Source organism: Stomoxys calcitrans, chromosome 5, assembly GCF_963082655.1.
Source record: "Stomoxys calcitrans chromosome 5, idStoCalc2.1, whole genome shotgun sequence".
NCBI lineage: Eukaryota > Metazoa > Arthropoda > Insecta > Diptera > Muscidae > Stomoxys > Stomoxys calcitrans.
The window spans coordinates 58517040-58544771 of record NC_081556.1 but is presented as its reverse complement, the minus strand read 5'-3'; the positions used below and the strand labels follow the sequence as shown (position 1 = coordinate 58544771).

Sequence of the window (27732 nt, the reverse complement as noted above, 5' to 3'; positions counted from 1 at the left end):
GGTCGCTGTATGCCTGTGGTTCAAATCTGTACGCCCAATCCATGACCGATTTTGCTCTCTACCACTCTCTACTTACCAGCCAGTTACGCATTAAAACAACGTTGAGCATATTTAGGTATGTATGATTGTATGTATGTATACTGTAAATGTTTATTATTAATACAAACATTCTTCCTTACACATTGTGAATGTAGAATATATGGGGATTCTTTATAGTTGTCCTTAATTTTTTTTATCATATTTCATTTGTTCGAATAATAATGCCATGGTTATAGGTTGTCTTGCCATTGTCTCCAAAATGGGAAAAATATATATATATATATATATATTCGTACATCCTTTTAAAGATTTTGCAAAACAATTATACAACTATGATACTTTGAGATGTATTCATATTTGATAGTATTTCTCAAAACAAAGTTTTTTAATTTCGAATTTATTTTTTTTTTCTCGAAAAATACAATAATCTCTATATAATTATTGCAATCTTTATTGAATCATGAGACATTTCTGAATTATTTATGAGATATTATTTGAGAGGCGGTGAATGAGGTTATTCTTAAGCTTTTCTAATGTGTGTACGTGCAAGGTTTCTAAATATGGATTTTATATTTTAGGTGTGCAGTTTCTTATAATAACAATAACAGATCTAAGCAACTAAGGAAAAGCGTCTTAGGTAGGGCTTTGTAAAAACGAAAAACAGCGACTTTCAGTGTAGAAACATTAACAAATTTTGAAAGTATGCCAACATTTGGTATACACGACCCAGAGATGGAGAAGGTAGGTGCATTCTCAATGAAACAAGTAGTAGGTAGGTTCTGTTTGTAGCCATTTATGCATATATTTTCATAATTACGATACTGTTTATTGAAAATTAGACACATAGATTTGTTTTAAGAACATGTACATGTATGACTTGGATTTTATTTTACACTCCAAGAAAAATTTAAGCTTTCTCCATACAATTACACACGCAAGAGCTTTGATTTGTACAATTTTGTGTGTTCGCTCTATGTCTCAGTTTCTATCGAGCAATTATGCGGTGCAGATTATCGTTTCAAATAGATATTAAGAACTGGTTCTATTGTTTATAATGTTGGCCTGAAATTTGATCATTTGATGGTGGGTGGCGGGCGTATTGATTAAATAGAAAACAGAGTATTACATATTTTCTGTTATCCATTACAAATATCTCTATGCATACAATAATAATATTATTATTTAGTTGTTATTGTTATTTAATTAATAGCTTTAATAGTAATTTTAGTTATATAATTCGCCTTAAAAAAGCCCTACAGTTTAATGTATGAATTAAAATTAACTTAAATTTTCTACTTGAACTTGAAATTTAAAGGGACACGGCTTTTTATGTTTTATTTTCTTTTTGTTTTTATAAAATCATAACTCTAGTATAATGATTGTATATATAGAAATAAAAAAAAATGAATAATAATCCAGCAAGCGAAAAAAAAACTTAAAAAAATGTTGTTTACAATTATTTATAAGGCGTACACATAACATTCGATTTGAGTTCTACTCAATACTTACAAAATAAGAGAAAATAGAAAAGTTTGCAGATACCTGACATTTTCTGTAGAAAATGTTGGGACTTGGTTCTTTCTCTCCATTTTGAATTTTTCGTTTTTAATCGCAATTAATTGGATCCCTTGTAATTGGTATCGGCGGCAAACTTTTTCTTTTCGACTCACGAACATGATTACGCCTAAAGAAAAAATGTGAGAATTTTGCACTTTCTAGCAATAGCGTTTGCCATTTTTCGTTTAAACGTAATTTTTATATGTAATCTATAATTAATAGAGGTGAATCACAAGATTCGTATATTGTTTTTGTTTTTCGAAATTAAATTATAATCAATAAATATATATTTATGTATAGGTTGTGTGTGTGTGTGTGTGTATTTTATCTGCATTAATTGAAGTAAATTGTAGCTCTTAAACAATACATTATTTTATGTTCATCTCCTGACCAGGGAGTACACAAATCGACCAAAGCAAATTGTATTCCGTCCCACAGTTTGTAATTACTATTGGCTTAACGACATTCCCAAACCTTCACCGTTGTATCTACGCTACCCGAAATGACATATGGATGTGTTTTATGGAAATCTAATAAAGAAAAACAAGTTGAATTATTTTTTTTTTGCTTGGCATTGCATGTGTTACCCCAAAATTGATACATACCAATTGAAGTGCAGAAATGTTGATGTGCATATAGGGTCTTCATGCATCGTTTGTTACGTAAATCCCAAACTCTTATGGTTTTGTCGTCACTGGCGGATATCAAGTATTTGCCACCGGGATGGAAAGCTAATTCGCGCACCCAGTTATCATGGCCGGAGAGCACGAACAAACACATACCAACACTCACGTCCCATACCTTGAATTACAAAAAAAAAACAAAAGTAGAGTTTCATTGTTTTTTTATGAACGAAATTCTTCAAAATAACATGTAGAATTTCTTCCTTAACTCATTAACGCCGAATGGGTAGAAAAAAACCCAAAAAAGAGCTGTCTTAGCCGCTATACCACGGCATGTAGTTGTCTTAAGACATGTCACTTTTTGTATTCACATGTAATTTAAAGTGTCTGTCAACATTGTCTATTTACTTACGATTCATCATTTTTGCCAACATAACCTAAACATTTTAGCAAATCTGAGTTTTTTCGGCGTAAAAATTGTGAGAAGGTTGACTAAATCATAAATATGTGAAAACAATTTAATTTGGGGTTGCTTTCATTCGACTGACAACAAAAACAGCTGATTTCTTTATGTTTTTGTCTAAGGGAAAGAGCTCGCTTTAAACCACAAAATTACATGAGCTATTTTGAAAAGTTGTTGTTGTTGCAGCCACATGTCTATGTGTGGAGGTGGCGATCCTAATCTAGCTCCTGTAGGTGAGCAAGTTCGTTCCGGTTCAAAGGACCGATCGCCGCGGCAACATCGTGGCCATTGGTTATTTAGAGGCGCCAAAAACTTGCCCTGTCAAATCGAACATCATACGCACTCAGTATGCATGCAAGAGATGGTGCCGCTCGACCTACAACTGAGACTCCCCGCTCCATACCGCTGATTGTCCGCGACTGCAATTGTAGCTACTCCGTAAGGAGCATTCCATCATCCGCAACCTGTGGATGTGCCTGGTGGCTCACAGCTAAGCTTCTAGTGATAACAATGAACACCACACACATCTCAGCTCAAAGTTCCAGCCTGTGTGGTGCTCAAAGTTATCCCGTGCCTGGATAAAATGTTGTTACCCATAAAGTGTAACGACAACAGTATTGAAGCAGAGTTGATTCGGCCAATTTCGCGAGCATTTAATTACATTTGCAATTAAAATTTTGCGAAATTTATCCTGATGCAGCGACTTGTCGCTACTATTTTGCTCATAGAACTCAGTACCACTTTTACGGAATGTGTTCGCATTATCTTCGTCACCATTTTTGAATAGTGCGTTTTGACAGTTGTGAAAACTTGAATTCAGTACTAGGCTTAAGATTAAATTGATGTGGATAGGAACAAAAAATTTAACAACGCTCACTATAAACGGCCATGTCATTCAAGATGTTGATTACTTTTCCTATCTTGGCAGCAAAATAACAAAGCACGAAGGATCAGAAGTAGACGTACGCTAAAGTATCAACAAGGGTAGAAGCGCCTTTTTCCAACTCAACAAAGTTTGGAGATGCAGTGACAAATGTAAATTTCCCATGAAAAACAACCAAGGATCCAAAGAACAGGGACAAACTTCTCACATATCAATGAGTGCTGTCCTATTCAAGTTTCAAGCTCAATGATAGAGGGACCTCCTTTTCTAGCCGAGTCCGTACGACGCCCCGCAGTGCGACACATAATATAAAAGTCAGAATCTTCAACGGCTGTGTGAAATCTATTTTTTTATGGCCCCCCAAAATTCAAGTTTTTATAAACCGCTGCCTACTTTGAATTTTCTGGTCAAACCGTATTTTAAATGATGAATTGCAAATAAGAACAAACACTTCCCCTGTCGATGTAGAAATTCGGAAGAGGAAATGGACTTGGTTGGGTCCTATCCTACGCATACCGCGCGATAATATAGCGAGAAATGTCCGAGACTGGAACCCGTAAGGACAGAAACGGAGGGGACGCCCGAGACACACATGTATCTGCTGTACAAAAAGAGAGTTGGAATAACCCATATAGCGTGGAATCGAGCCAAGCACTTGGCCAACGATGGACGTAAAGAGAAACTTCGTTATAGAAAAATTGATCAGAATTGTAGGGAAACTGATCAAAAGTTTAATTCGCCCTAAGTGCAAAAATAAACAAACACACAGTGGGAATCGAAAAAATAATAAAAAATTTGATAATTTGAATTTTTAAACTTAAATACCCATTTCAGGCAAAGATGGTTGGCTGTGGAAAAGGCTACAAATATTGTTTGGTTCAAAAAATTTGGGAGTCAGAAAAATTGTTCAAATACCGAGGTGACCAATTTTAGTTTAGTGGCCTGCTGAAAGGCACCCGGACGAATTACGGCCTTGAAATTTTGCACGTTATCCCGGTTAAAAGTTAACCCAATCTCAAACGAAATTGTACTTGTTTTTACAATTCTAACGCACTGTAAAGCATCGCGGGCATCCTTATGTTCTAAAATTTACTGGATACAGTAAATTACGGATAGCGTTTCTGTATTCGTTATAGAGAGGTAAAAATAGTTGAAAGTGTCAAAAAAGTTCTGTTTCCAATTTTTATTCTGATTCACAATTTTTCGTTACAACTAGAATTTTCAAAACAAACTTTTACTCTTTTGGTCCTTGTGCGGATTGAAGAGAAACCCGGTTCCAATTGGTTTGCCGAAACCGAATCTGTCACCGTTTTGTCTCGGTGGGGTGTAAATAATACCATCTGCCATGCGGCACTGTGTGCAGCAGTAACACTCAATCACTAATTTCGCGTTCAAGGGCTTGAGAGTCCCTCAGTTTAACAATTTAATTACAATGGCACGATTGAAAAGATTATTGCTTTACTTTATGAGTCGGAAGATGCGCATACCCTGGAAAAGACCCAGGAAACCAAACGTTCAGAATTCGGTCAGAAGTTTGTAAGAAAGTCGGAAAACTTAACCTAATTTGAAGTCTGTCAGAATTTTTAACGAAAAATTAAGGAGTTATTGACACGATTTCAGAACGAAATGTCGGAGGAAAATCTGATGTTTCTGCGTTTCTTAAAGAATTGTAGCATTCTGAACCAAAATTATGAGAAATTCGAAAAGAAAATTTGAATTGTCTTACGATTTCCTACCGAATTCTGGAATAAATTGTAGAATTCGGATGTACTTTCCAAGTAGTGTTGTAGAATTCCAACCGAATTATAAAAGAATATTTACAAAATTGAATTTGTTTCCCGACAGTTCGAATGGCGTATAGTGCCACACAAATGTCGCCCGAATTTGGAGGGTATAACCAAGATTGAAAATTTTGTGGTATGTTCTCGTCAGGATTCGAACTCACACAGCGTCGCAGCCAAACATGCTAACCTCTGAGCTACGGTGGCCTCCAATAAAAATATGGAAAAAAGCAAACATAAAAAACTCAAAAACATTCGACGAGGTCAGACATCGTTCTGAAATCCTTCCGAACTGTCCGGAAAAAATTTCTACCGATGCAAAAGCAAGCACAAAAAAGAAGACAAAAGAAATCCGACACGTTCAGACATCGTTTAGAATTTTTTCGGAACTTGCGGAACAAAAATTCCTCAGACAAACAGTGCAGAAATAGTTCAGCATTCCTTCTGAACAGTCCGAAGAAAAATTCAAAAAGAACCCATACGAAAAGACGGTCAGATATCGTTCAGATTTCATTTAGAATTGTCGGTTCAAAAACTCCCTCAGAGTGTTGAACAGAATTAAGAACGAACACGGTAAGATCTTGCCGGAAGTCTTCCGAATTGGTTCAGATTTGTCTGACATCAGACATTTGGTTCGCTGTGTATTTACATGCCAGGCGAAACGAACTAATCTGAATGAAATACAGCGATCGCGGCTACAACAACAACAACTCAAGAGAGACAGATCGACGCACAACTATTTTTTCGCCGAATTTAAAAAGTGGTTTGAAGTCATGTCTGAGTTTGGTACAGTTGCGATATTGATACGGCTTTGTGGTGGAGCTAGCGCCAACGTGGCGCAGAGATTAACATGTCCGCTTATGACATTGAAAGCATGGGGTTAAATCCAGGCTGAACATCAGAAACAAATTTTCAGTCGTGGTTATCCCTTTAGCATTTGTAAGGTATCCAACCGACATAAACGAAGCGCTTTTGAAACTAAATGAAGAATGGTTTTGACTACAAGATTTGGATTTAGTAGGCAGTTCCCGAACAAAGCTATCTCTCGCCATACAAACGTACACTACTATGATTCCGACGCATGGGTACTTTCAAAACGGGCGTTGTTGAGAGAAAGATTGGTCGCAAAATTAATGGACCAATTTGCGTCCACAGCTTGCGGATAATGGAATGCTCCATACGGATTAGCTGCAACGGTAGTCGCGGATAATCAGCGGTATCGAACGGAGAGTCTCGGTGAGAGGCCAAGCGGCACCGGCTCTTGCACAAATACTGAGTGCTTATGATGCTCGATCTGACAAGGTGTGTTATTGGCGCCTTTAAATAACCAATGGCCATTCTGTTCCCGCGGCGATCGGTCCTTTGGAGCGGAACGAGCATGCTCACCTACAGGAGCATGACGAGGATCACCACCTCCACATGAAAATGTGGCTACAACAACAACCAATTTGCGTTGATAGAGCATATTGGCGTCATACAAACCACGATCTGTATGAAATCTTTGGCGACCTCAGCATAGTTAACCTATTAAAATACAACGATTACGTTGACTAGGAAAAAAAGTGATATGAAAAACAACCCGATGCTAAACGCAGAAGAGGAAACAAAAACTCCGATGGAAGGCCAAGTGGAGAAAGACATCTTGAAACTAAGTATCAGATATTAGAGGGCGAAATTGAGGAATTTGAAAATCTAAGTCGGTTTCGTAGGGTGAATAAGGTTGCCCTGAACAGAATTATAGATAACTGCAGCAGTGCGCCACCTAATTTGTTGGATAACGTACCCATTTGGAGTGGAATTTGCAAATTGTAAAACTTTCCTACCAATACCGGAGGACCGTTATTATAAAGCTTAAACTTTAAATCGGACTACACACTTTGATTTAGCGGATATCTAGTGCAATTATCACTTTCTTCTCACATTCCTAGTCAAATGTATGTATCTCGAGTTGAAAAGCTAAATCGCGACAAAAACAAAAAAAATAGTCAAGTTAGGATTTGTTATTCTTACCCGAATGGTTTTATCCCTTGATCCAGATGCCAGGAATGGACCCTGATGATGGCCCTTTTTGTTGTCAGCTCCAGCTGCTTCATTTATAGCTGAAGATGCAGCCTCTGGTGCCCAAGCAATACACTCAACTGTATGATCGTGGTCGCGCAATTCAACCTGTTATAAAGATGAAAGATGCCAATGATTGTGAATAAGTTATTAACAAAAACTGACTCACTTTGCAGTCTTTTGAATTTATCGACCAAACACGGACTGAATGATCAATTGAGCATGATGCAAATATGTTTCCTTCCATGTGTACACGCACCATACGTACCCATTCCCTGTGACCAACGAATGTTTTGACACAATACCTAAGAAAAAAAAAAAAAACATACACAATAAACAATGGCTATCGACCATTTCAAATATCAAACAAATAGCCTTGTATGCTTACCCAGTGGCGACTTCCCACATTTTTATTGTTTTGTCACGTGACGCCGAAAGCACGTAATCACCAGCTGGCACAAAAGCTACAGATGATACATTGTGATCATGTCCATGCATTGTTTTTACACATTCATAACTCTGCTGGAAATCCCACAGTTTTATGGATAAATCAGCACTGCACGATGCTAAAAGAAAAGTAAATATTTTTAGTTCTCTTTCAAGTTGAGACTGACCAAATTCTCTTGCAATGGAAAAGGAATGTCAGAGGATAGCAGAAAAACATCATTATGAGATGCGTTTAGCCTTTGGAAACGAACATTGCATGGTAGCATATATATCGATTTTATTGTGAAAATACTAACCAAGTTCAAGATTTGCGCGTTGCGCTTTATTTCGTGCGTCACCTTGACCCCGAGAAAGTTCGAATATAATAATTCGCATACGGCAACACAGAATGACGCCCGTTTTAACGTGTCAAAGTTTGCAGCGCTGCTCATTTGATATTTTCTTAAATTTCAGAGTTGCATTTGTTTAAAACTATAAAGTTTATGTGATTTAGTTACGCGATATATTTTTTTGCTATGTTCGTAGTATATGTTATTATTTAGACGAACATACAAGCACAGGCTGAAACCTGCAAGCGTTGAAGAGCAGAGCAAAACGCGATACCAAAAGCAATGTGTCCATTCTGTTTTGACCTTAACATTCTTTCCCAATGCATGTGTTCTGCACAAGCAATGGGCTTTCTATTCATACGGCTACGATTGCTTCCAGTTTACACATGTTTGTGCATGTTTTGGAAGTTGTGTTTGTCGTCTTCAATGTAAACTTATATGCATACCTAAAAGTTTGCCTTGAGCATCAAATGCAATATCTTGCACGGAATTTGTGTGACCTTTAAGACTGCGCTCATATTCTCCAGTTTCAAAATCCCAAATTTTGATAACAGCATCTTCGGAAGCAGATACCATTAGACTGAATATTGGATGAAATATAACCTAGAAGAAGAATAAATATAACAAATTGTAGAGCCAAATCCAGTCCGTGTTAAGTATAGAACTCACTCGCGTTATGCTAGCCCGATGACCAGAGAGAGAAAATTTTTCAGGTGGCCTTGGTATCCATTCACCAGGACTGCGTTTAGCCTTTGATGGAGCACCTTCGATAACCTCTTTTTCCGCTTCCGAGAGTTTAGCCTCCAGTTCCATTACTTTCTTTTGTAAGCGTATAACTGATGTCCACTTCTTTTCGAGTAAACCACCAAATTTTTTTTCTGTTTCCCCATTGAGATCGGCCTCTTTGCGAAAAGCTTCCAATGATTCTGAGTATCCATTGCTGCCCAAGTAGTCGGCAATCGCTTGGTTACTAAAATATCGAAAGCAGAAAAAAGTTATATCTCACTTCAGCACAATTTTAATATATTTCTTATACTTACAGCTCCTCGCGCTGCCGTTGCGACAACACCATTTTCATGCTGTTCTCAATTGAATCTGGTTTTGTTTTATTCCTCACAGATAAATGTCAACCTTGTGCTGATAACCAAGATATTTATTTATCCTTTAAAGGTATTTTTCCTACTTCTTAGTGCACAGCACTTTAAAGAAATCTGAAAAGATAAATTATTTCATATACATGCATAAAACATTTAAGGCGGTAGTATTAAATAATTGCTAATTGCCACTTATCACTCTAAAGTAAATGAAGTAATTGATCTCTAGCAATGCGGCTATAGACCTGGTATATCAATCGTAGATCATTAATTCGCACTGCGCCAAATCCTGGAAAAGACCCAAGGAGAGGTTAACTTTGCAGAGTTGCATTTTCCAACGAGACACTCAAAAACAAAGCACAACACGCTCATTCTGTTTTGGCCTTAACGATCGCCCTATCGTGAGATCTCAAACACTGCTTGCCTATGCCGACGAAATCGAAGCAATAACTGCAGCATATGAAAAGATCGAAAGAGTCGTGAAAGTGGGTCTGACAGTAAATGACGATAAGACAAAGTGTATAGCATCGACTCTCTAAACGCGGTGTTTTCCACCTTGGAGGCGGGAAAAACGAGATGGACGTGAGGACCTCCTCATTGTAATGGTCGTAGCCATCTTGAAGTCGTCATTGGGGATGGTCGATTTCTTTCTGCTATTGTGCGTACCTCGTTCAAGGGTGGCTGTCTGGATTTGCAAGGGCCACGGATGGGACAATGATCAGAGGCCAAGTACCTGGGCGTGCTTCTTGACCAGAAACTAAGCTGGAGGGGGTTCGGCCGATTCTCGTTTATGGATTCTGGTAGGCATCGGGCTGCGGTACGAGAGATACTGCCAAACTCGATATTAGGCATTTGCCCCTGTATATGTATTTGATAACGAAGATAGCCGTTAGATTGAGGGAGTCAGGAACTTAGCACTGATCTAACTTTTGGCTTTCTTCTGTTCTGGGAGAGGGAGATGCGACTTGACGGTGTGACGTGTTATTACAAGGCTGGTTTTCTCTTGTTGACGGGATGGACTGAGAAACATTTAGGCTGGGTGTATCCTGCTATTCCCGGAACCTATAGACGGATGAGTCAAAATTTAAAAGGGTGCAACTGGCACGTGTCTTCATTTATTTGCTTGCGTCTTTGAGGCGAAGGTTCTAATCGAACTGAAGACGATGTCGATATAGGAGCGGCTGCCAAATCGGACTGTCGCGATACACGAGATTCTGAAGGCTCTGGCTATGTGAGGTAAAGACTGGGTTTTCGACCTTTTGGGGAAGGCAGGAGTGGCAGGGAACGAGACAGCTGATGAGTTGCCAAGGAAAGTCTTGTGCCTTGGTTTTCCATCTACCCTTTCCTGTTTTTCGGCAGCTTGTCATAATACTACATTTATTTGTATTTTTGAACAAGTCGTTTCTTTAAAAACTCAGGTTCAACGATTAATCGAACAAGACCGAAATCGATTAAACGTTTAATCGATTAATATATCTAATAAAACAAAATGGGTAATTTTTTTGAGATTTTATGCTAGAGCAGTTGCATCTGGATTATTTTATCATCCTTTTTGAAGTAAAACCAAAAAATTCTCATGCCAATCAAATAAAATTTTGCCCAAGTAGGGCCCAAAAGATCAAAAAATGCAGACACAAGCTTTTTATCATCAAAATTATAAATCGATTAACCGTTCTAAATTATTTGATTATTTGTTTATTGGAAAATTTTCAATTGTTCGATTATTTGAAAGGTCACGGATAATCGATTAATCGAATGTACGTCCGTCCTAATCAATATGGTGTATGTCTATCTGTTTTTCTAATTTTTCTTTTCTACCATCTTCCAGAGCAAACACAATCTCCGAATGAAGCGGCTAGCATTCGATGTCGCTAGTGGGAGGCTCTCTGTTGTTGTAGCAGTGTGCCCTTGCTGATGAAGGCCTGCATCGGGTCAATCCGGTACGTACTACTGGCTGTCATAGTTTTGCATTGGAGAATTGTATTATAAAATTACATTCCACTAGTATCGAGCAAAGAGGAAAGGCTAAAATTCTGATATTGGCGTGGTACTGAAAAACAATATTTTTGGGTATTGCAAGTACACTGAGTCATATTTCATATTTGGCCTAAAGTGAGCCCACCCGGCCTCTCACTGGGACTCTCCGCTCGATACCGTTGATTGTCCGCGACTGCCGTTGCAGCTACTCCGTATGGAGCATTCCACTATCCGCAACCTGTGGACGCGCCCGGAAGCTCGCAGCTAAGCTTCTTGTGACAGCACTGAACAGCACACAGATAAAACCTCACTTGTTCCAGCCTGTGTGGTGCTCACTGTTATCCCGTGGCGGGACGCTGTATAGTATGCAGCCTTTAATGCGACACTGTACAAAATGCATTTATGACTTTATAGGACCATAAATAGTCGCAGCTTCCAGAAAACCTATTAATTCGCAAAATGATATTTTCAAATATAATGCATATATAAACTTAGCTAAATTGTAAAAAGCCCCCGTGTCTCAGAAGTTAGTATCTCCTCCAGTAACGCGAACCGCCTGGTTTCAGTTCATAAGATACCCAGTTTAAAATACGCAAGGCTAGGCCCTAATCGAATGTTACGTACTTATGTGGAAAATAACCTTTAATATCCTGCTAAGGATGAGGCAGCACTTCTCCCACATCACAGAGTGCTGCTGGCTTCGAACATATCACCAATTTATGATCCCAATGATCAACTATATTCTTCCTAATATATTTTTTTTATATAATATGCAATTATGTACTTTAATGTGGACACCGTGATTGTGTGGAATCATTTAATGTGCATCTATTCATTAGCTTTTTGGGGTTTTTAAAAATAGTTCATTGACTTTCCTGTGTTACCAATCAAGCCAACAGCACAATCCACCTCCACCATCTGGGCTGTTATCGCAGAGACTATCCAAATCATCATCTTGTTGATAGGTATTTACCGCCCAGAAGCCTTAAGGTGGATCCATATGATCTAGAGCGTGAGGTTCAGTGCTACCAGAGGGAACCTCTATATAAGCGGCATCAAGCGGGTCTAAACAATATTCATGCAGACACGGAAGCAGATGCAGTGAATAGCTATCGGGTTAATGTGGGCCTTGGAGAACGACCGCTCCCATTCAACTGAAGAAATTGACCTCCCCCGGCAAACTAGAATAGTTCTGGCTCAATTACCTACAGAGCAAGGATTGTCGCCTACGTGTTGGATGTGTGTCCCGATTGTGACCTGGGACCACATGACACCAGTTTAACCGCCCAGCCAGACCCAGATCTCTCTGGGCACACCCCACCTTAGTCGCAGAGTTTTAATATCTGGATAATCAACAGAACCAAGTAGACGAAAGACTGTTACAATAACAACAACACACGGTAGCTGCCACAAGCCTAACTTCTTTAAAGAGATTTTTATACAACACATACTTTTGGATTATAACATTTATTTCATTAGATTGTTTTAGAAAACTTGTTAGACGATGAATTTACCCATAAGCAGGTGTGATGTCAGCTAGATATTTTTACACAAGTCAGCGTGAGACTCCAGCCGATTTCCGATTAAAAAAAAAAAAACTTTAATACCAAATTTTGGTATTCAATGAAACCAATAAAATGCTTGAAAGCAGTCAACATCCCTAAATAAATTGCTGACATACAACAGATAGACTGGTTCAATCGAATAAACATACAAATTTGTATGTATGTCGGCATATTGCAGTGCAGTGTCTTTGGCAGGCCATTAAATCTTGGTCTTCAGCTGACAGATGACGACTATTAATGAATGAGTCATAACAGAAAATCGCCAAAAAGTTGCGAGTATACTAACATGTCACCATGAGAGCGGACTCTATTAAGTAGTACGTATGTTTGGGCCATTGTGACCGTAAGCGTACTTCTTGCTGGACCGTTTCGTGCCCATGATGACGAGCAATAGCCGTCGACAACTAGTCCCACGTCATTTTATTGCCCAAACATTGGAAAGGCAATAAAATACAAATACACCAAAACAACGCGGGCAAACAAAAGGTAAACAAACAGATTACCTGTAAATCTAGTCTAGTATTAGGGCGATGGGATAAGAATTCGCTAAAGGTCGATTAAATATTAAAAGTAGAAGAACTTCTCACAACCAAAGTAGCAGTGGGAGTATCAGATATTCAAGATGTTACATTTCTTCGAAAATATGTGGTAGACTTGCAATTATAAATAAACAGCATAATAATCGATATACAAAGGAATGTGACGTCGACCAGAAGCAACTTTAGAACAGGCCATAAGTGAAAGATTGTTTTTATCGGGCATGCGCACTATTAAAGAGATACAAACATTTGTAAGACTTCCTTCTTAGCCGAATGGTCCTCATTTCAAAATATAAATGGCATATGGAAGGGTTCTAAATTGTCCTCTACTCCACCATGTGCATTTTTAATTCAAAATAATTCACAGCACCAATGGATTTTATTGATATTTACAAAACAATTGGATGAAAATAATCACTACGCAAATCAGAAGCATTTACATTCAAAAATAGTGTATTGCCATACACTATTTTTGAAGCTATCAGCTAAAAATATGGCAATAACACAGCTTATAAACAATGAGTGGGCGTATTAAAAAAAATGCTACCACTCATCATGTGTGTGGTTAAATGTAAACACGAAGTCAATAAAATTTTAAAACACCCTGCATTGGCAATGTGTTTATTATTAACCCATTAATGACAAATGGGTAGAAAAATACCCAAGAAAAGAGCTGTCTAGCTCGAGCTCCAATTTGGGAAAGGGGCACTCTAATGAAATTGGCGTATTAGTGTAAAGTGGATGAATGAAACTAGTTAAAAAATTTTCCCCGTCATATAAGGTCATGTTTTGGTGAAAATTGGCTTGTCGAAAGTCAGCAATTTTTTATATCCAAAACTACTCAGAATTCAATTTTGCATACCTATTGAAATATTGACATGTCGGACAAAAAATATATATGGGAGTGGTAAATTTAAATCGAAACCGGATTAGGACGTCAAATTAAACACCCCATGCAAAATTTTGTAAAGATCGGACTAAAATTGTGGCTTCTACAGCCTTAAAAGTCCATATCGAATGAAAGATATATATGGGAGCCACATCTAAATCTGGATCGATTTTTATAAAATTTTGCACACATATGTAGACCTTAAACCCGTACCTTGATCACAAGAATACATGGACAGACGGACATAGCTAAATCGAATCAAGAAGTGATTCTAAGCCGATCGGTATACTTATCAATGGGTCTAACTCTTCTCCTTCTTAGCGTTGAAAACAAATGCACAAACTTATAATACCTTGTACCACAGTGGTGGTGAAGGGTATAAAAAATCAACCAATAGTTTTTCCCAAAATTCTTAGGAGTGAGATTTTTGGAAACCTTTTCAGAGTTTAGTTGCATTTGATGGTTTCTATATCAAAAAAAAAAAAAATAAATCAATGGCGATAAGCCTACTACTTTTAACAGCAGGTGCGATTTTATGTCAAAGTCATTAAAATCCACTTTTCTTCGCTAAATGGTCATAAAATATTAACGGCCATATTCACAAAACTTGATACAGCTAAAATAGGTTTATTTGATAGTTTTAGAAAGCATAGACGGCTGAGGAAATAGAAATAACATTAATATTTTAATTTTTTTCAAAATTTTTAAAAAACAAATTAATTTGTCAATATAAATCCTCTAAATAATGAATATATGAAATTTCATAAAAATCGGACAAAGTGGTCCGAGGGTCAGGCGTTAATAGGTTAAGGTGGTCCTGTAGAATAAATTAAAGCCATTGAGGTTGCTTAGGCCGTTGAGGTAAGGTTATGTACCATAATAAAGTTGTGTATTTTTTTCTGCTATGAAAGGCATAGGTTTTCCGAATTCATAAATGCCAATCGAGGACACTGCAGGTAAATGATAAATATTTAAAAGCCTATGAGAAAATAACAAGGAACCACTTGTGTAAGTTTTTAAAAATATACAAGAATATCTTTAAATATCAATTTCTGCTTTACTGGAAAACTTGTACTATAATTACAGTAATTATTTATGAGTGTGAAATTTTGCCGTTAAAAATAATTCAACAGATGTGGTATTCTAAAATGTGCATAAAATACCGAAGACATGAGTGATCCATTTTTTCATAGTTAAGAAACTTCTGCAGTTAAACATATAATTTTTTTTCTAATTTGTCTATATTTTAGGCGAAAGTTTAAATTAATCATACCATCTAACTTTTAGCATTAAAACCTAAGAAAATATTTCATATATAGGTCTGAAACTGAAATTAATTGTCAATCCAGGTTTCACGCGACAAAATTTTTTGGAAAGTGTAGGTAAGTGTAAGGAGGCCATCGTAGCGCAGGAGTTAGCGCGGACATGCTAACTCCTGCGCTATGACGCTGAACGCCCATCAAATCCTGGCGGGACCATCAGAAAAAAAATGTCAGCGGTGGTTTTCCCCTCCTAATGCTGGCCACATTTGTGAGGTACTATGCCATGTACAACTTCTTTTCAAGGAGGTGTCGCACTGCGGCACGTCGTTCGGACTCGGCTATAAAAAAGAGGCCTCATATCATTGAGCTTAAACTTGAATCGGACTGCACTCATTGATATGTGAGAAGTTTGCCTCTGTTCCTTAGTGGAATGTTCATGGGTAAAATTAACATTAACAGGTAAGGTAATTTTGGCAGTGCTACTGATCTACTTGGCGATTTGCTTTACATTGTAATAACAGCGTTAGCGATAGACAAATCTCTGTTGGGAATCGATTTATGATCCCCGCACTACCACTGTGGTACAGGATATTATAACTTTGTGCATTTGTTTGCAATGCTAAGGAGAGGAGGTAGACCCATTGATAAGTATACCGATAGGCTTAGAATCACTTCCTGGTTCGATATAGCTAGTCTGTCCGTCTGTCTGTCTGTCCATGTATACTAGTGATCAAGGTACAGGTCGAATTTGCTGTCCGATTGTTGTGAAATTTTGCACAAGTCTCTTTTTTGGCCCAAGGACGAACGTTATTGATTTTGAATAAAATCGGATCAATATTAGATATAGAAAATATTCCACGAGATTTATTAATTGACGTCCCAAAAACGTGTGCAAAATTTCGTCAACATCGGTTGAAAATTAAAAAAAGCTCCCACATATATCTTTCATCCGATACGGCATTTAAAGGCTATATAAACCACAATCTTGGTCCGATCTTTACAAAATTTGACATGACATGTTTTATTTCACGTCCCAATATAAAATTTTCGGTCCCGTTTTAAATATAGCTCCCATTGATGTTTTCCATCCGATATGACCCTTTTAGGCTGTAGTAGCCATAATTTAGGCCCTATCGTAAGAAAATCTTACAAGGTTCTATGCACTATTTCAATATGTATGGTAAATTGTATTAAAATTAGAATGTGTTAGCGGTGGTTTAGGGTATTGTAAGCTCGGCCGCCCTACCTTTGCCTTTCCTTACTGGTTTATATTACATTTTTATCTTATGACGAACTTATTTTGTGTCTTTCTTCTTGTTCTTTGCTTCTCCACATTAATTAGAGAAATGGGAATGGCCAAAAGAATGTGAGAAGTAAACGCACAATGCAATTGTATGCTTATTTTGGCCTAAAAATACATTTTAAAGGCCTTGCACTTGAGCGAACGGCGGCATCAACTATACGTGCCTGCATTTTCATAAAATGTTAATTCTTGCTACGATGATAAAAGACTTACAGTGTCAAACAAAAAAGCTTTTAACATCTGAAATTAACACAGATCAATAAAAATTACTAGGGGACTTCAGTATGGGAGTTTACAAATCTATAAAATTTAAATATAAAAATAAATGCAATAAGTCAAAACATGAGTGTGCAAAACAAAAGCAATATTTTTTAGTATAGATGAAGCAACTTTTTAGGGATTGTTAAACAAGGATTTTTTTTTTGCTTTTGTGAAAGAATCTGCGATAAAAAGATTGAATTTCGTAAATTTAAATTTAAAAGAACAAAGAAATATAATATTCATCAGTTCAATATTCACTTGAGATATCCCAGGGAATTGTAAAGCAGACGAGCTTGCGCGACTAGGAGCGACCTAACACATTCTAGGGGACCGGATTAGGACGTCAAATTAAACACCCCATGCAAAATTTTGTAAAGATCGGACTAAAATTGTGGCTTCTACAGCCTTAAAAGTCCATATCGAATGAAAGATATATATGGGAGCCACATCTAAATCTGGATCGATTTTTATAAAATTTTGCACACATATGTAGACCTTAAACCCGTACCTTGATCACAAGAATACATGGACAGACGGACATAGCTAAATCGAATCAAGAAGTGATTCTAAGCCGATCGGTATACTTATCAATGGGTCTAACTCTTCTCCTTCTTAGCGTTGAAAACAAATGCACAAACTTATAATACCTTGTACCACAGTGGTGGTGAAGGGTATAAAAAATCAACCAATAGTTTTTCCCAAAATTCTTAGGAGTGAGATTTTTGGAAACCTTTTCAGAGTTTAGTTGCATTTGATGGTTTCTATATCAAAAAAAAAAAATAAATCAATGGCGATAAGCCTACTACTTTTAACAGCAGGTGCGATTTTATGTCAAAGTCATTAAAATCCACTTTTCTTCGCTAAATGGTCATAAAATATTAACGGCCATATTCACAAAACTTGATACAGCTAAAATAGGTTTATTTGATAGTTTTAGAAAGCATAGACGGCTGAGGAAATAGAAATAACATTAATATTTTAATTTTTTTCAAAATTTTTAAAAAACAAATTAATTTGTCAATATAAATCCTCTAAATAATGAATATATGAAATTTCATAAAAATCGGACAAAGTGGTCCGAGGGTCAGGCGTTAATAGGTTAAGGTGGTCCTGTAGAATAAATTAAAGCCATTGAGGTTGCTTAGGCCGTTGAGGTAAGGTTATGTACCATAATAAAGTTGTGTATTTTTTTCTGCTATGAAAGGCATAGGTTTTCCGAATTCATAAATGCCAATCGAGGACACTGCAGGTAAATGATAAATATTTAAAAGCCTATGAGAAAATAACAAGGAACCACTTGTGTAAGTTTTTAAAAATATACAAGAATATCTTTAAATATCAATTTCTGCTTTACTGGAAAACTTGTACTATAATTACAGTAATTATTTATGAGTGTGAAATTTTGCCGTTAAAAATAATTCAACAGATGTGGTATTCTAAAATGTGCATAAAATACCGAAGACATGAGTGATCCATTTTTTCATAGTTAAGAAACTTCTGCAGTTAAACATATAATTTTTTTTCTAATTTGTCTATATTTTAGGCGAAAGTTTAAATTAATCATACCATCTAACTTTTAGCATTAAAACCTAAGAAAATATTTCATATATAGGTCTGAAACTGAAATTAATTGTCAATCCAGGTTTCACGCGACAAAATTTTTTGGAAAGTGTAGGTAAGTGTAAGGAGGCCATCGTAGCGCAGGAGTTAGCGCGGACATGCTAACTCCTGCGCTATGACGCTGAACGCCCATCAAATCCTGGCGGGACCATCAGAAAAAAAATGTCAGCGGTGGTTTTCCCCTCCTAATGCTGGCCACATTTGTGAGGTACTATGCCATGTAAAACTTCTTTTCAAGGAGGTGTCGCACTGCGGCACGTCGTTCGGACTCGGCTATAAAAAAGAGGCCTCATATCATTGAGCTTAAACTTGAATCGGACTGCACTCATTGATATGTGAGAAGTTTGCCTCTGTTCCTTAGTGGAATGTTCATGGGTAAAATTAACATTAACAGGTAAGGTAATTTTGGCAGTGCTACTGATCTACTTGGCGATTTGCTTTACATTGTAATAACAGCGTTAGCGATAGACAAATCTCTGTTGGGAATCGATTTATGATCCCCGCACTACCACTGTGGTACAGGATATTATAACTTTGTGCATTTGTTTGCAATGCTAAGGAGAGGAGGTAGACCCATTGATAAGTATACCGATAGGCTTAGAATCACTTCCTGGTTCGATATAGCTAGTCTGTCCGTCTGTCTGTCTGTCCATGTATACTAGTGATCAAGGTACAGGTCGAATTTGCTGTCCGATTGTTGTGAAATTTTGCACAAGTCTCTTTTTTGGCCCAAGGACGAACGTTATTGATTTTGAATAAAATCGGATCAATATTAGATATAGAAAATATTCCACGAGATTTATTAATTGACGTCCCAAAAACGTGTGCAAAATTTCGTCAACATCGGTTGAAAATTAAAAAAAGCTCCCACATATATCTTTCATCCGATACGGCATTTAAAGGCTATATAAACCACAATCTTGGTCCGATCTTTACAAAATTTGACATGACATGTTTTATTTCACGTCCCAATATAAAATTTTCGGTCCCGTTTTAAATATAGCTCCCATTGATGTTTTCCATCCGATATGACCCTTTTAGGCTGTAGTAGCCATAATTTAGGCCCTATCGTAAGAAAATCTTACAAGGTTCTATGCACTATTTCAATATGTATGGTAAATTGTATTAAAATTAGAATGTGTTAGCGGTGGTTTAGGGTATTGTAAGCTCGGCCGCCCTACCTTTGCCTTTCCTTACTGGTTTATATTACATTTTTATCTTATGACGAACTTATTTTGTGTCTTTCTTCTTGTTCTTTGCTTCTCCACATTAATTAGAGAAATGGGAATGGCCAAAAGAATGTGAGAAGTAAACGCACAATGCAATTGTATGCTTATTTTGGCCTAAAAATACATTTTAAAGGCCTTGCACTTGAGCGAACGGCGGCATCAACTATACGTGCCTGCATTTTCATAAAATGTTAATTCTTGCTACGATGATAAAAGACTTACAGTGTCAAACAAAAAAGCTTTTAACATCTGAAATTAACACAGATCAATAAAAATTACTAGGGGACTTCAGTATGGGAGTTTACAAATCTATAAAATTTAAATATAAAAATAAATGCAATAAGTCAAAACATGAGTGTGCAAAACAAAAGCAATATTTTTTAGTATAGATGAAGCAACTTTTTAGGGATTGTTAAACAAGGATTTTTTTTTTGCTTTTGTGAAAGAATCTGCGATAAAAAGATTGAATTTCGTAAATTTAAATTTAAAAGAACAAAGAAATATAATATTCATCAGTTCAATATTCACTTGAGATATCCCAGGGAATTGTAAAGCAGACGAGCTTGCGCGACTAGGAGCGACCTAACACATTCTAGGGGACCTGGAGTCAGTGGGTATGACTCTAGCGACATGTAAGCCAAGTGTTCAGGATCAGGCTTGAAGGGCAACGAATGATAGATGACCACAAAGAGGGATGTGAGCACTCCAAAATCGTGTGGCATAATCTACACTTGAAGAGGTCTAACGCTTTGCTGTCAATGGCTAGAACAAACGTCTCAGTCATTATGACCGTCATGACAGGTCACTGTCTGATCGGAAAACATGCTGACAGACCGAAGGTTGCCAGTAACGACTTTTGTCGAAGTTGTGAGGAAATCGAGGAAGAAGAGATTATAGAACATCTTCTGCTGTGTGTGTGTCCCGCACTGGCAGTCAGAAGGAGTTCCAGTTTCGTTTCTCATATCTTTGAGAACTTGTCTGATTTAGCGGATGTGAACACTCGCACGTTGTTAGGGTTTTCAAAGCAATCTGGATGGTTCAACGGTAGGAAGTAGAAGATATCTTCCTTCTCCTGTTACTTTCGTATCACAATGGACGAAAATGTCTAAGTGAGTCTAGTTGCAGACTGCCACTTTAACCTAACCATCAGTATCTTATTTGTTGACGTTATAATAGTGAAATGTGCATGTTTTAGGCTAAATTAAAGCGAACACAAAGTAATTATGAACGTATATTCAAGTAGAAGGCACAGGCAAAATAATAACCTATCCGAGAAGAAATAATTGTACGTTCACAAAATGTCTAATTGCAGTATAAAAAGCGGTTGTAAACGTGCTTTGATTAGGTAATTATAGAACTATGCTCTATAAAAGACCTACGGGCAATAATTACGAAAGTTAAACGCCAAAAGAGCACCGTAGCGCAGAGGTTAGCATGTCCGCCTATGACGCAGAACGCATGGGTTCGAATACTGGCGAGACCATCAGAAAAAATTGTCAGCGGTGGTTTTCCCCTCCTAATGCTGGCAACATTTGTGAGGTACTATGCCATGTAAAACTTCTCTTCAAAGAAGTGTCGCACTGCGGCACGCCGTTCGGACTCGGCTATAAAAAGGAGCCCACTTATCATTGAGCTTAAAACTTGCACTCATTGATATGTGAGACGTTTGCCCCATTTCCTTAAAGGAATGTTCATGGGCAAAATTTTTTCATGGGAAATCCGAAAGAAAATATGAATGTCATATTTAAATTTTTTAAAATATGATTTTTTTTTTCTCTTTTTTTACTCCAAGCTTTCAAATTGAACAGAAATTTAAATATCATATTCACGGTGAGTCGGTTTTCATATAAGAGCCCTTATTCCAGCTACTGTTATTTCATTTTCAAGCCAATTTTTAACTTTTTTTCTTAGTTTTAACACAAATTTAATGCAGATTTTGTCAATCTGAAAAAAAAGGAATTCTTTTTTAAGAGAAATTAAAAGAAGCGAAGTCATGCAAATCCCGACTGTGAATTGTCCAAATCATCGACATTTTTACATACAAGTTACAAGAAACATATTTCTAAAATCAATCAAGAGCTCATACAAAGCAAGTTTTTACAAGTTCGCCACTTCCCAACTCCTATCACTGTATACAAAATCCTTATTTTAGCTTTTCAATGGAAACAATGAAGGATCCAAAGATCTCTTACACAATTACCTGCATGAAACGCTAAATCTAAACTGACATTTTATATGGTTTTTAAAGCTTATAGTATGTCAAGTAAGGTGGTTATAAAACTTTGTATGTAGAATATTTTCGTCATTACATTGTTTTGCACGACACTGTATGTATATCGATGGCTTAACATAAAAAATACATAAATCGATATTTTACTACTTTACAAGAGACGGAAAAAACTTGACATGACTTAATCGTTATAGTCCTGTTATTGCAATTGTATCTACCCGAAATCTTGTGGCAAGGTGCACCTGACATTTGTAATCGAGACTAAGGCATTTTTTAAATCGTTATAGACCTGTTATTTACAATTGTATTCATCCGAAATATTGTGGCAAGGTGCACCTGACATTTGTCATCCAGAATAAACAAACAACGCTATTTTGGCAAGCATTAAGTGTGACCCTTTTATATTAACCCATCGATATGTATATCTATCTATTGTGGGCTTATTGATGTATGTCCCTCATTTAACCTCTATCAACTAATTTTTGTGAAGTTTTAAAAACCGCTACCATAACCAGCAATCTGCCATGACAATTCTTACTATGTTCGCTGCCCTACTTTACTTCGCTGGTTTTAGTTTTTCTTTCCTCTTTAAATATTGCAGATTTTTCTTAAGGTAATACTCGTTAATTTTTACGCTGCGAAAAAGTTTCATTCACATTTTTAACAATCTTTTTTATCTGCTATTGGCAACGTTTGACTATAAATAAACTCCGCATAATTCTATCGCATATTTTGCAAATGAGACACGGATGGAGTTTAGCACATGCGGGGTACAAAGAATGCGTGTATAAGCCGAATAAACAACCAACGACAACTATTTAACAATGACTGAAGCACAGAGCTATTAGGAAAGAGAGGGACAAGAATTTTTGCATTGCTTTCATGTGTGTTTGTGTTATTCTATCCAGTTAGGTCGGCAATTGCACACACTCCCAAGAATAGTTTGGATTTGGTATAAAAGATATAATACCCTCTAACATAAAACATCATAGGCACTCAGTATTTGTGCAATAGTCGGTGCCACCCGACCTCTCACTGAGACTCTCCGCTAGATACCGCTAATTGTCCGCGACTGCCGTTACAGCTATTCCGTATGGAGAATTCCACTATCCGCAACCTGTGGACGCGCCTGATAACTCGCAGCTAAACTTCTCGTGACAGCAAAGAACACCACACACACCGAATCCCGTGCCGGGACTAAGCTAAAATTAGTGGTGTTACATTGTTCCAAGATAAAGCAATTCGGTGAAAGAAATGTTACTGTAACTTTATCAGATATCAGGACATTTATAGCTGGGTGTGCTTACACGTATATAAAAGCACTTTGCACTCCTTATCGAAGGGATTGTTTAGTAAATGTCGTCCCACTACTGGCTTTATTTCAAAGCGACTATAGATTAGCTTCTAGAGCCACATTTTAAAATTGTTTCCTTAACGCAATTAAGTTTGTTTGGCAAAATCATTTTTTTTTTTTTTGATAATAAATCAACGGACACGTTTTTACTAAAACCTTCAATCAATTCTTATTTTCCTGGGTTAGAAGAAATTTACGTGCTCTTTTTTCTGTTTTGTTGTTGAGTCATTTACTCAACTATAACCCATTTATTAAATTTTATATCAAAAATCCATGTGGCGCGCGAATAATAGAGGTAAGTACGGTTAATAGGGGGAGCATTATTGGAGCACGGATAAGAGGTAGTACACGGTTAACAGATGCCCATCCCGGCACGGGATAGCTGTGAGCACAAAACAAGCTGGAACATTGAGGTCCGATCTGTGTGGTGTTCATTGCTGTCACGAAAAGCTTAGCTGCGAGCTATCGACTCTTGCACAAATACAGAGTGCCTACGGTGCTCGATATGACAAGGCGAGTTATTGGCGACTTTAAATAACCAATGGCCACCATGTTCCCGACGCGATCGGTTCTTTGGACCGGAACGAGCTTGCTCACCTAAAAGAGCTTGACGAGGATCGCCACCTCCACATGAAAAAGTGGTTACAACAACAACAACAGAGGCCCAAAATCAAAAGCACAACATGATTAACCGGCATGCATAAACCAGTTACATCGGGTAATAGAGGCCCGGATAATCGATGTTCAACTGTACTAGGATTACATCTCGAGAATCTCAATTTTAGTATATTTTGACCAAAATACAATAAACCATTTATAGGATAAGATAATTCCATTAAGACTAGTAAGGAAGAGACATTGAGAATATGGAAAATTTATTTTAAAAAAACTCTGATGTTATTTCCGATATTACAAATAGCCAACGAATTTACATTATTTGGAGGCTGAATGATATCAATCCATATGGTATTCGCTCTTAAAAAAGCGATGTAAGCCAAGGGTGGACAAAATAGGTACCCCGTGCTTTTAGCTCAGCAGATTACATTCTTTTGGAGAGTGGGAAAGCTCCCCACAGTCAGTCAGAAATGAAAAAGTAAATACAAACATTATTGGATGTAGGTAAGGCAATATTTCCCGAATGTTGTGTTATCGCCTGCCATTTACAAATGAAATTAAATGAACGAGTGGGTAAAGTTGTATGCATATTAAAAATGAAAAGAAAAGGGAATTGCTAAATTTATACTCATTTGTTTTTCTTACTTGTTATATTTTATTGGTACTCATCACTACCGAGCTATTTACAACGATAACGATGAAATTCTCTGAAATTCCCTCTAAAATTTTAGAAACTACGTTGTTTTAAACAAAATTTGCTGTTTTCACTAATGTCTGCGGCACGCCGTCTGAGCTCGGCAATAAGAAGGACGTCCCTTATCATTGAGCTTTAGCTTGAATCGAACATCATTGGTTAATATTAGAGATGTATCCCTTCTATGGAATGTACATGGGCATGTTTGCAATTTACATTCGATTGCCATAGAATAAACTGAATTTTTTTAATATTTCCGAACTCAATTACTAATTGGATTACTTAAAATGTATGGGCATACAATTTTAACTCTCCCAAATAATGTCTTGCGTTTAAGGCTTATGCATCCGTTTGTCTGTCTGTCCAATGTACGGTAACTAACAAGTTAAGACAGACGCTAACGAAGAAGCTAAGCTAGAGCCTCGAAAATGTCGCACGAATACATCATTTTTTTAGTGCAAGTCAGATTGGATTGCAAATAGATCAAATAGCTTCGATCCGAGTTTGGTCTGAACCGGTGCAAAATCGGATATAGATCGCATATAAACCAATCCCCGATTTGGTTTCTGCGCGTGGCGCAATATCGATCCGATTTCGGTTACATTTTTCATGTGAAATTCTGATATGATCCTTAAAATCAGTTCCGAGTTTGATATTATTCGGTACTTAACCCGATATAACACCCAAATAACCGCTTTTCTATTTAATTTTTGCCAAAAAAAAAAAAAAAAAAAAAACTTAAACTTTAGGCGATTTGGGAAAAACTGCACTTTATAGGGCGCACCGCTGATTTCGTTTAAATTTGGTGTGTAGATGTGGTTTGACCCCAGGAACACGAATTAAAAGTCAGTTTTAGGGGCAAACACAAATGAGTTGGCCCGAGAGACCAAAAAATTTTGTTTGAGTTTAACACGATGAAAAAAATTTTTAATCATTTGTGATTGAAATTCAAAACTCTATTTCACTTTCCGTAATTTTTTCCCATAACATATGTTTCATTGAATGGGTTACACACAAAATTTTTTGGTAAAGGCCGATACTATAATTGTTTTTCACAGGTGAAAACACATGTTTTTCACGTTTTGAATATTTTTTTTAAAGTAATGAGGGAATGTCCTACCGAGGGAAGTTTTATTGCTTCAAAATTTTTTTATCTAAAATAGGTAACCATGAAAAAATTTCGCTAAAAGCGAATATAGTACCACCCTTAAGACGAAGGTTAACCATACAGACGAGGAAAGAAAGTATTTTTTTTTTTTTTTGGAAAATAACCAATCAAAATTAGAGTGCAGATTTGTAATTAAAACAAATATGTGGCTTGCCAATAAGACAAACAAAATTACAAAAAAAAACAATTACAAAAAAAAACAAACAATATTTCTTATTTGGAAATAGACGTAGATCTAACGAATAGAAAAGAAAGAAATTCCAATCACTGCTTCGCAAGTACATATGTAAACGCAACTTGAAAAATCGATGACTGTTAAGACGCTAAGAAATGAAAACAAAAACAAACGATGCGATGGAAGAACTTTTCTTAGCGTCACAAGGGGGGGAACGGAAGCAAACATGGCTAAATGGTCGCAAACATATTTTTATACCTTCATAGATAGGTTGATTTGATGGTTTGTTAACTTGGTGGTTACCTTTGTGCTCATACTCGCTCTGAAATATACTCGCCCAGTCTAGGGTATACACAAACGCACGGAAAACACACAAACGTACTTATACATTCAGACCTACAGAGAGGAGTACACACTACTTGACGTGAACGATGTGTCATCGTTACGACAAAAAAAAAAACGCAAACAAGAAGTCGAAAATCCCAATTCCAATATGAATGAGAGAGAACAATAACAAAAACTGATCTTTCTTGTATAAAAACGGTCTATATCAAAACACATGCCAAAGGCATCAAAATAGCATTTTAGCAATATCTTTTTCAAGACCCTCGTCGCGGGGCTTATCGTCGGCAGCAACATGAACTTCCCAAGACCACCTCCTCTAGAACTTTATCACATATCCCGTTGGGGAAAGTCAACATAAAAAAAATAAATCACAACATAACAACACCACCATATAAAACAGTCAGCGGAGACACTTAAAAACTGTTACGAACGGCCATCTTGGAAGAATAACCGAGAAGAAACGTAACGCAAAAAAAAATAAAATATAATAGCCAAAACTTGCACTAGTGCCAGGGTTAACTTGCACATAAATATTATCGAGCACCCTAATATTCGGCGAATTTTGCAAGCATATGATCATTTGGTTAAAGCTGATTTTAAGACATAATTTTACACTTTTTATAGAGAAGAAATAGTAATCATTTTTTCGATTTCAATGCAGGTCTAGGTTTTTTACTTTGTATACACATACACACAACACAAATTTTTTCAACTGTAATACGTATTCGAGATACCAAAGAAAAGATCCTTCATCATAACCGTGTAGAACTTATATCGTTGCTCCATATGGCAATTACTTACATGTTTATTAATGAATATTTGTGATTAAATGAGATTTTTTATACTACGCAAAATTATTTTCCCAATTGATTTTTTCACAGACCTTCCAGTCAGTGAACTAAGCCGATGCTAATTTTTCGCTGGCGGCGGCTTGAGAACAGACGTGGGCGGCAATACGAACCGATTATAATGAACGGCGTTTATTAGACTCTCGCAAACGTAACACAATTATAGCGTGACGTGACAGAGTCTATCTATTGTATTACACTTATACGTGCTTAAAGTCTAGTACTGACTTCATTAGCCTATTAAACTATTACGAAATCCAACGGACTCTATTCTTTGTCAGGTCACCAAAAATGTCAAACAACACACATCAAAGATAACGTAATTGAAACAGAGTTGATTGGAGCCAATTTCGGGAGCATTAAATTACATTGGTAATAAATGGA

The 27732-nt window shown here is 36.8% G+C and overlaps 1 protein-coding gene across 1 annotated transcript; it reads right to left on the bottom strand.

Moving 5' to 3' along the window:
* Positions 1–110: 110 nt before the first annotated feature.
* Positions 111–27405, bottom strand: LOC106091409 (lissencephaly-1 homolog). The gene is made up of 9 exons (XM_013257922.2): positions 27302–27405; positions 9221–9391; positions 8850–9150; positions 8627–8783; positions 7793–7970; positions 7574–7709; positions 7357–7512; positions 2202–2397; positions 111–2126 (listed from the first exon to the last, which is right to left on the bottom strand). Exons 2-9 carry the CDS (start codon positions 9256–9258, stop codon positions 2053–2055), a joined length of 1236 nt encoding a protein of 411 aa, XP_013113376.1. The 5' UTR covers positions 9259–9391; positions 27302–27405; the 3' UTR covers positions 111–2052.
* Positions 27406–27732: the final 327 nt, after the last annotated feature.

Excerpts from the sequence above, each read along its gene's own strand:
- LOC106091409 (XM_013257922.2), bottom strand. The coding sequence starts at position 9,258 with ATGAAAATGGTGTTGTCGCAACGGCAGCGCGAGGAGCT. Across the intron at positions 8,784-8,849 it reads ATCGGGCTAGCATAACGCGA|GTTATATTTCATCCAATATT; the intron begins GTGAGTTCTATA and ends TTCTTCTTCTAG. Across the intron at positions 2,398-7,356 it reads CAAGGGATAAAACCATTCGG|GTATGGGACGTGAGTGTTGG; the intron begins GTAAGAATAACA and ends TTGTAATTCAAG.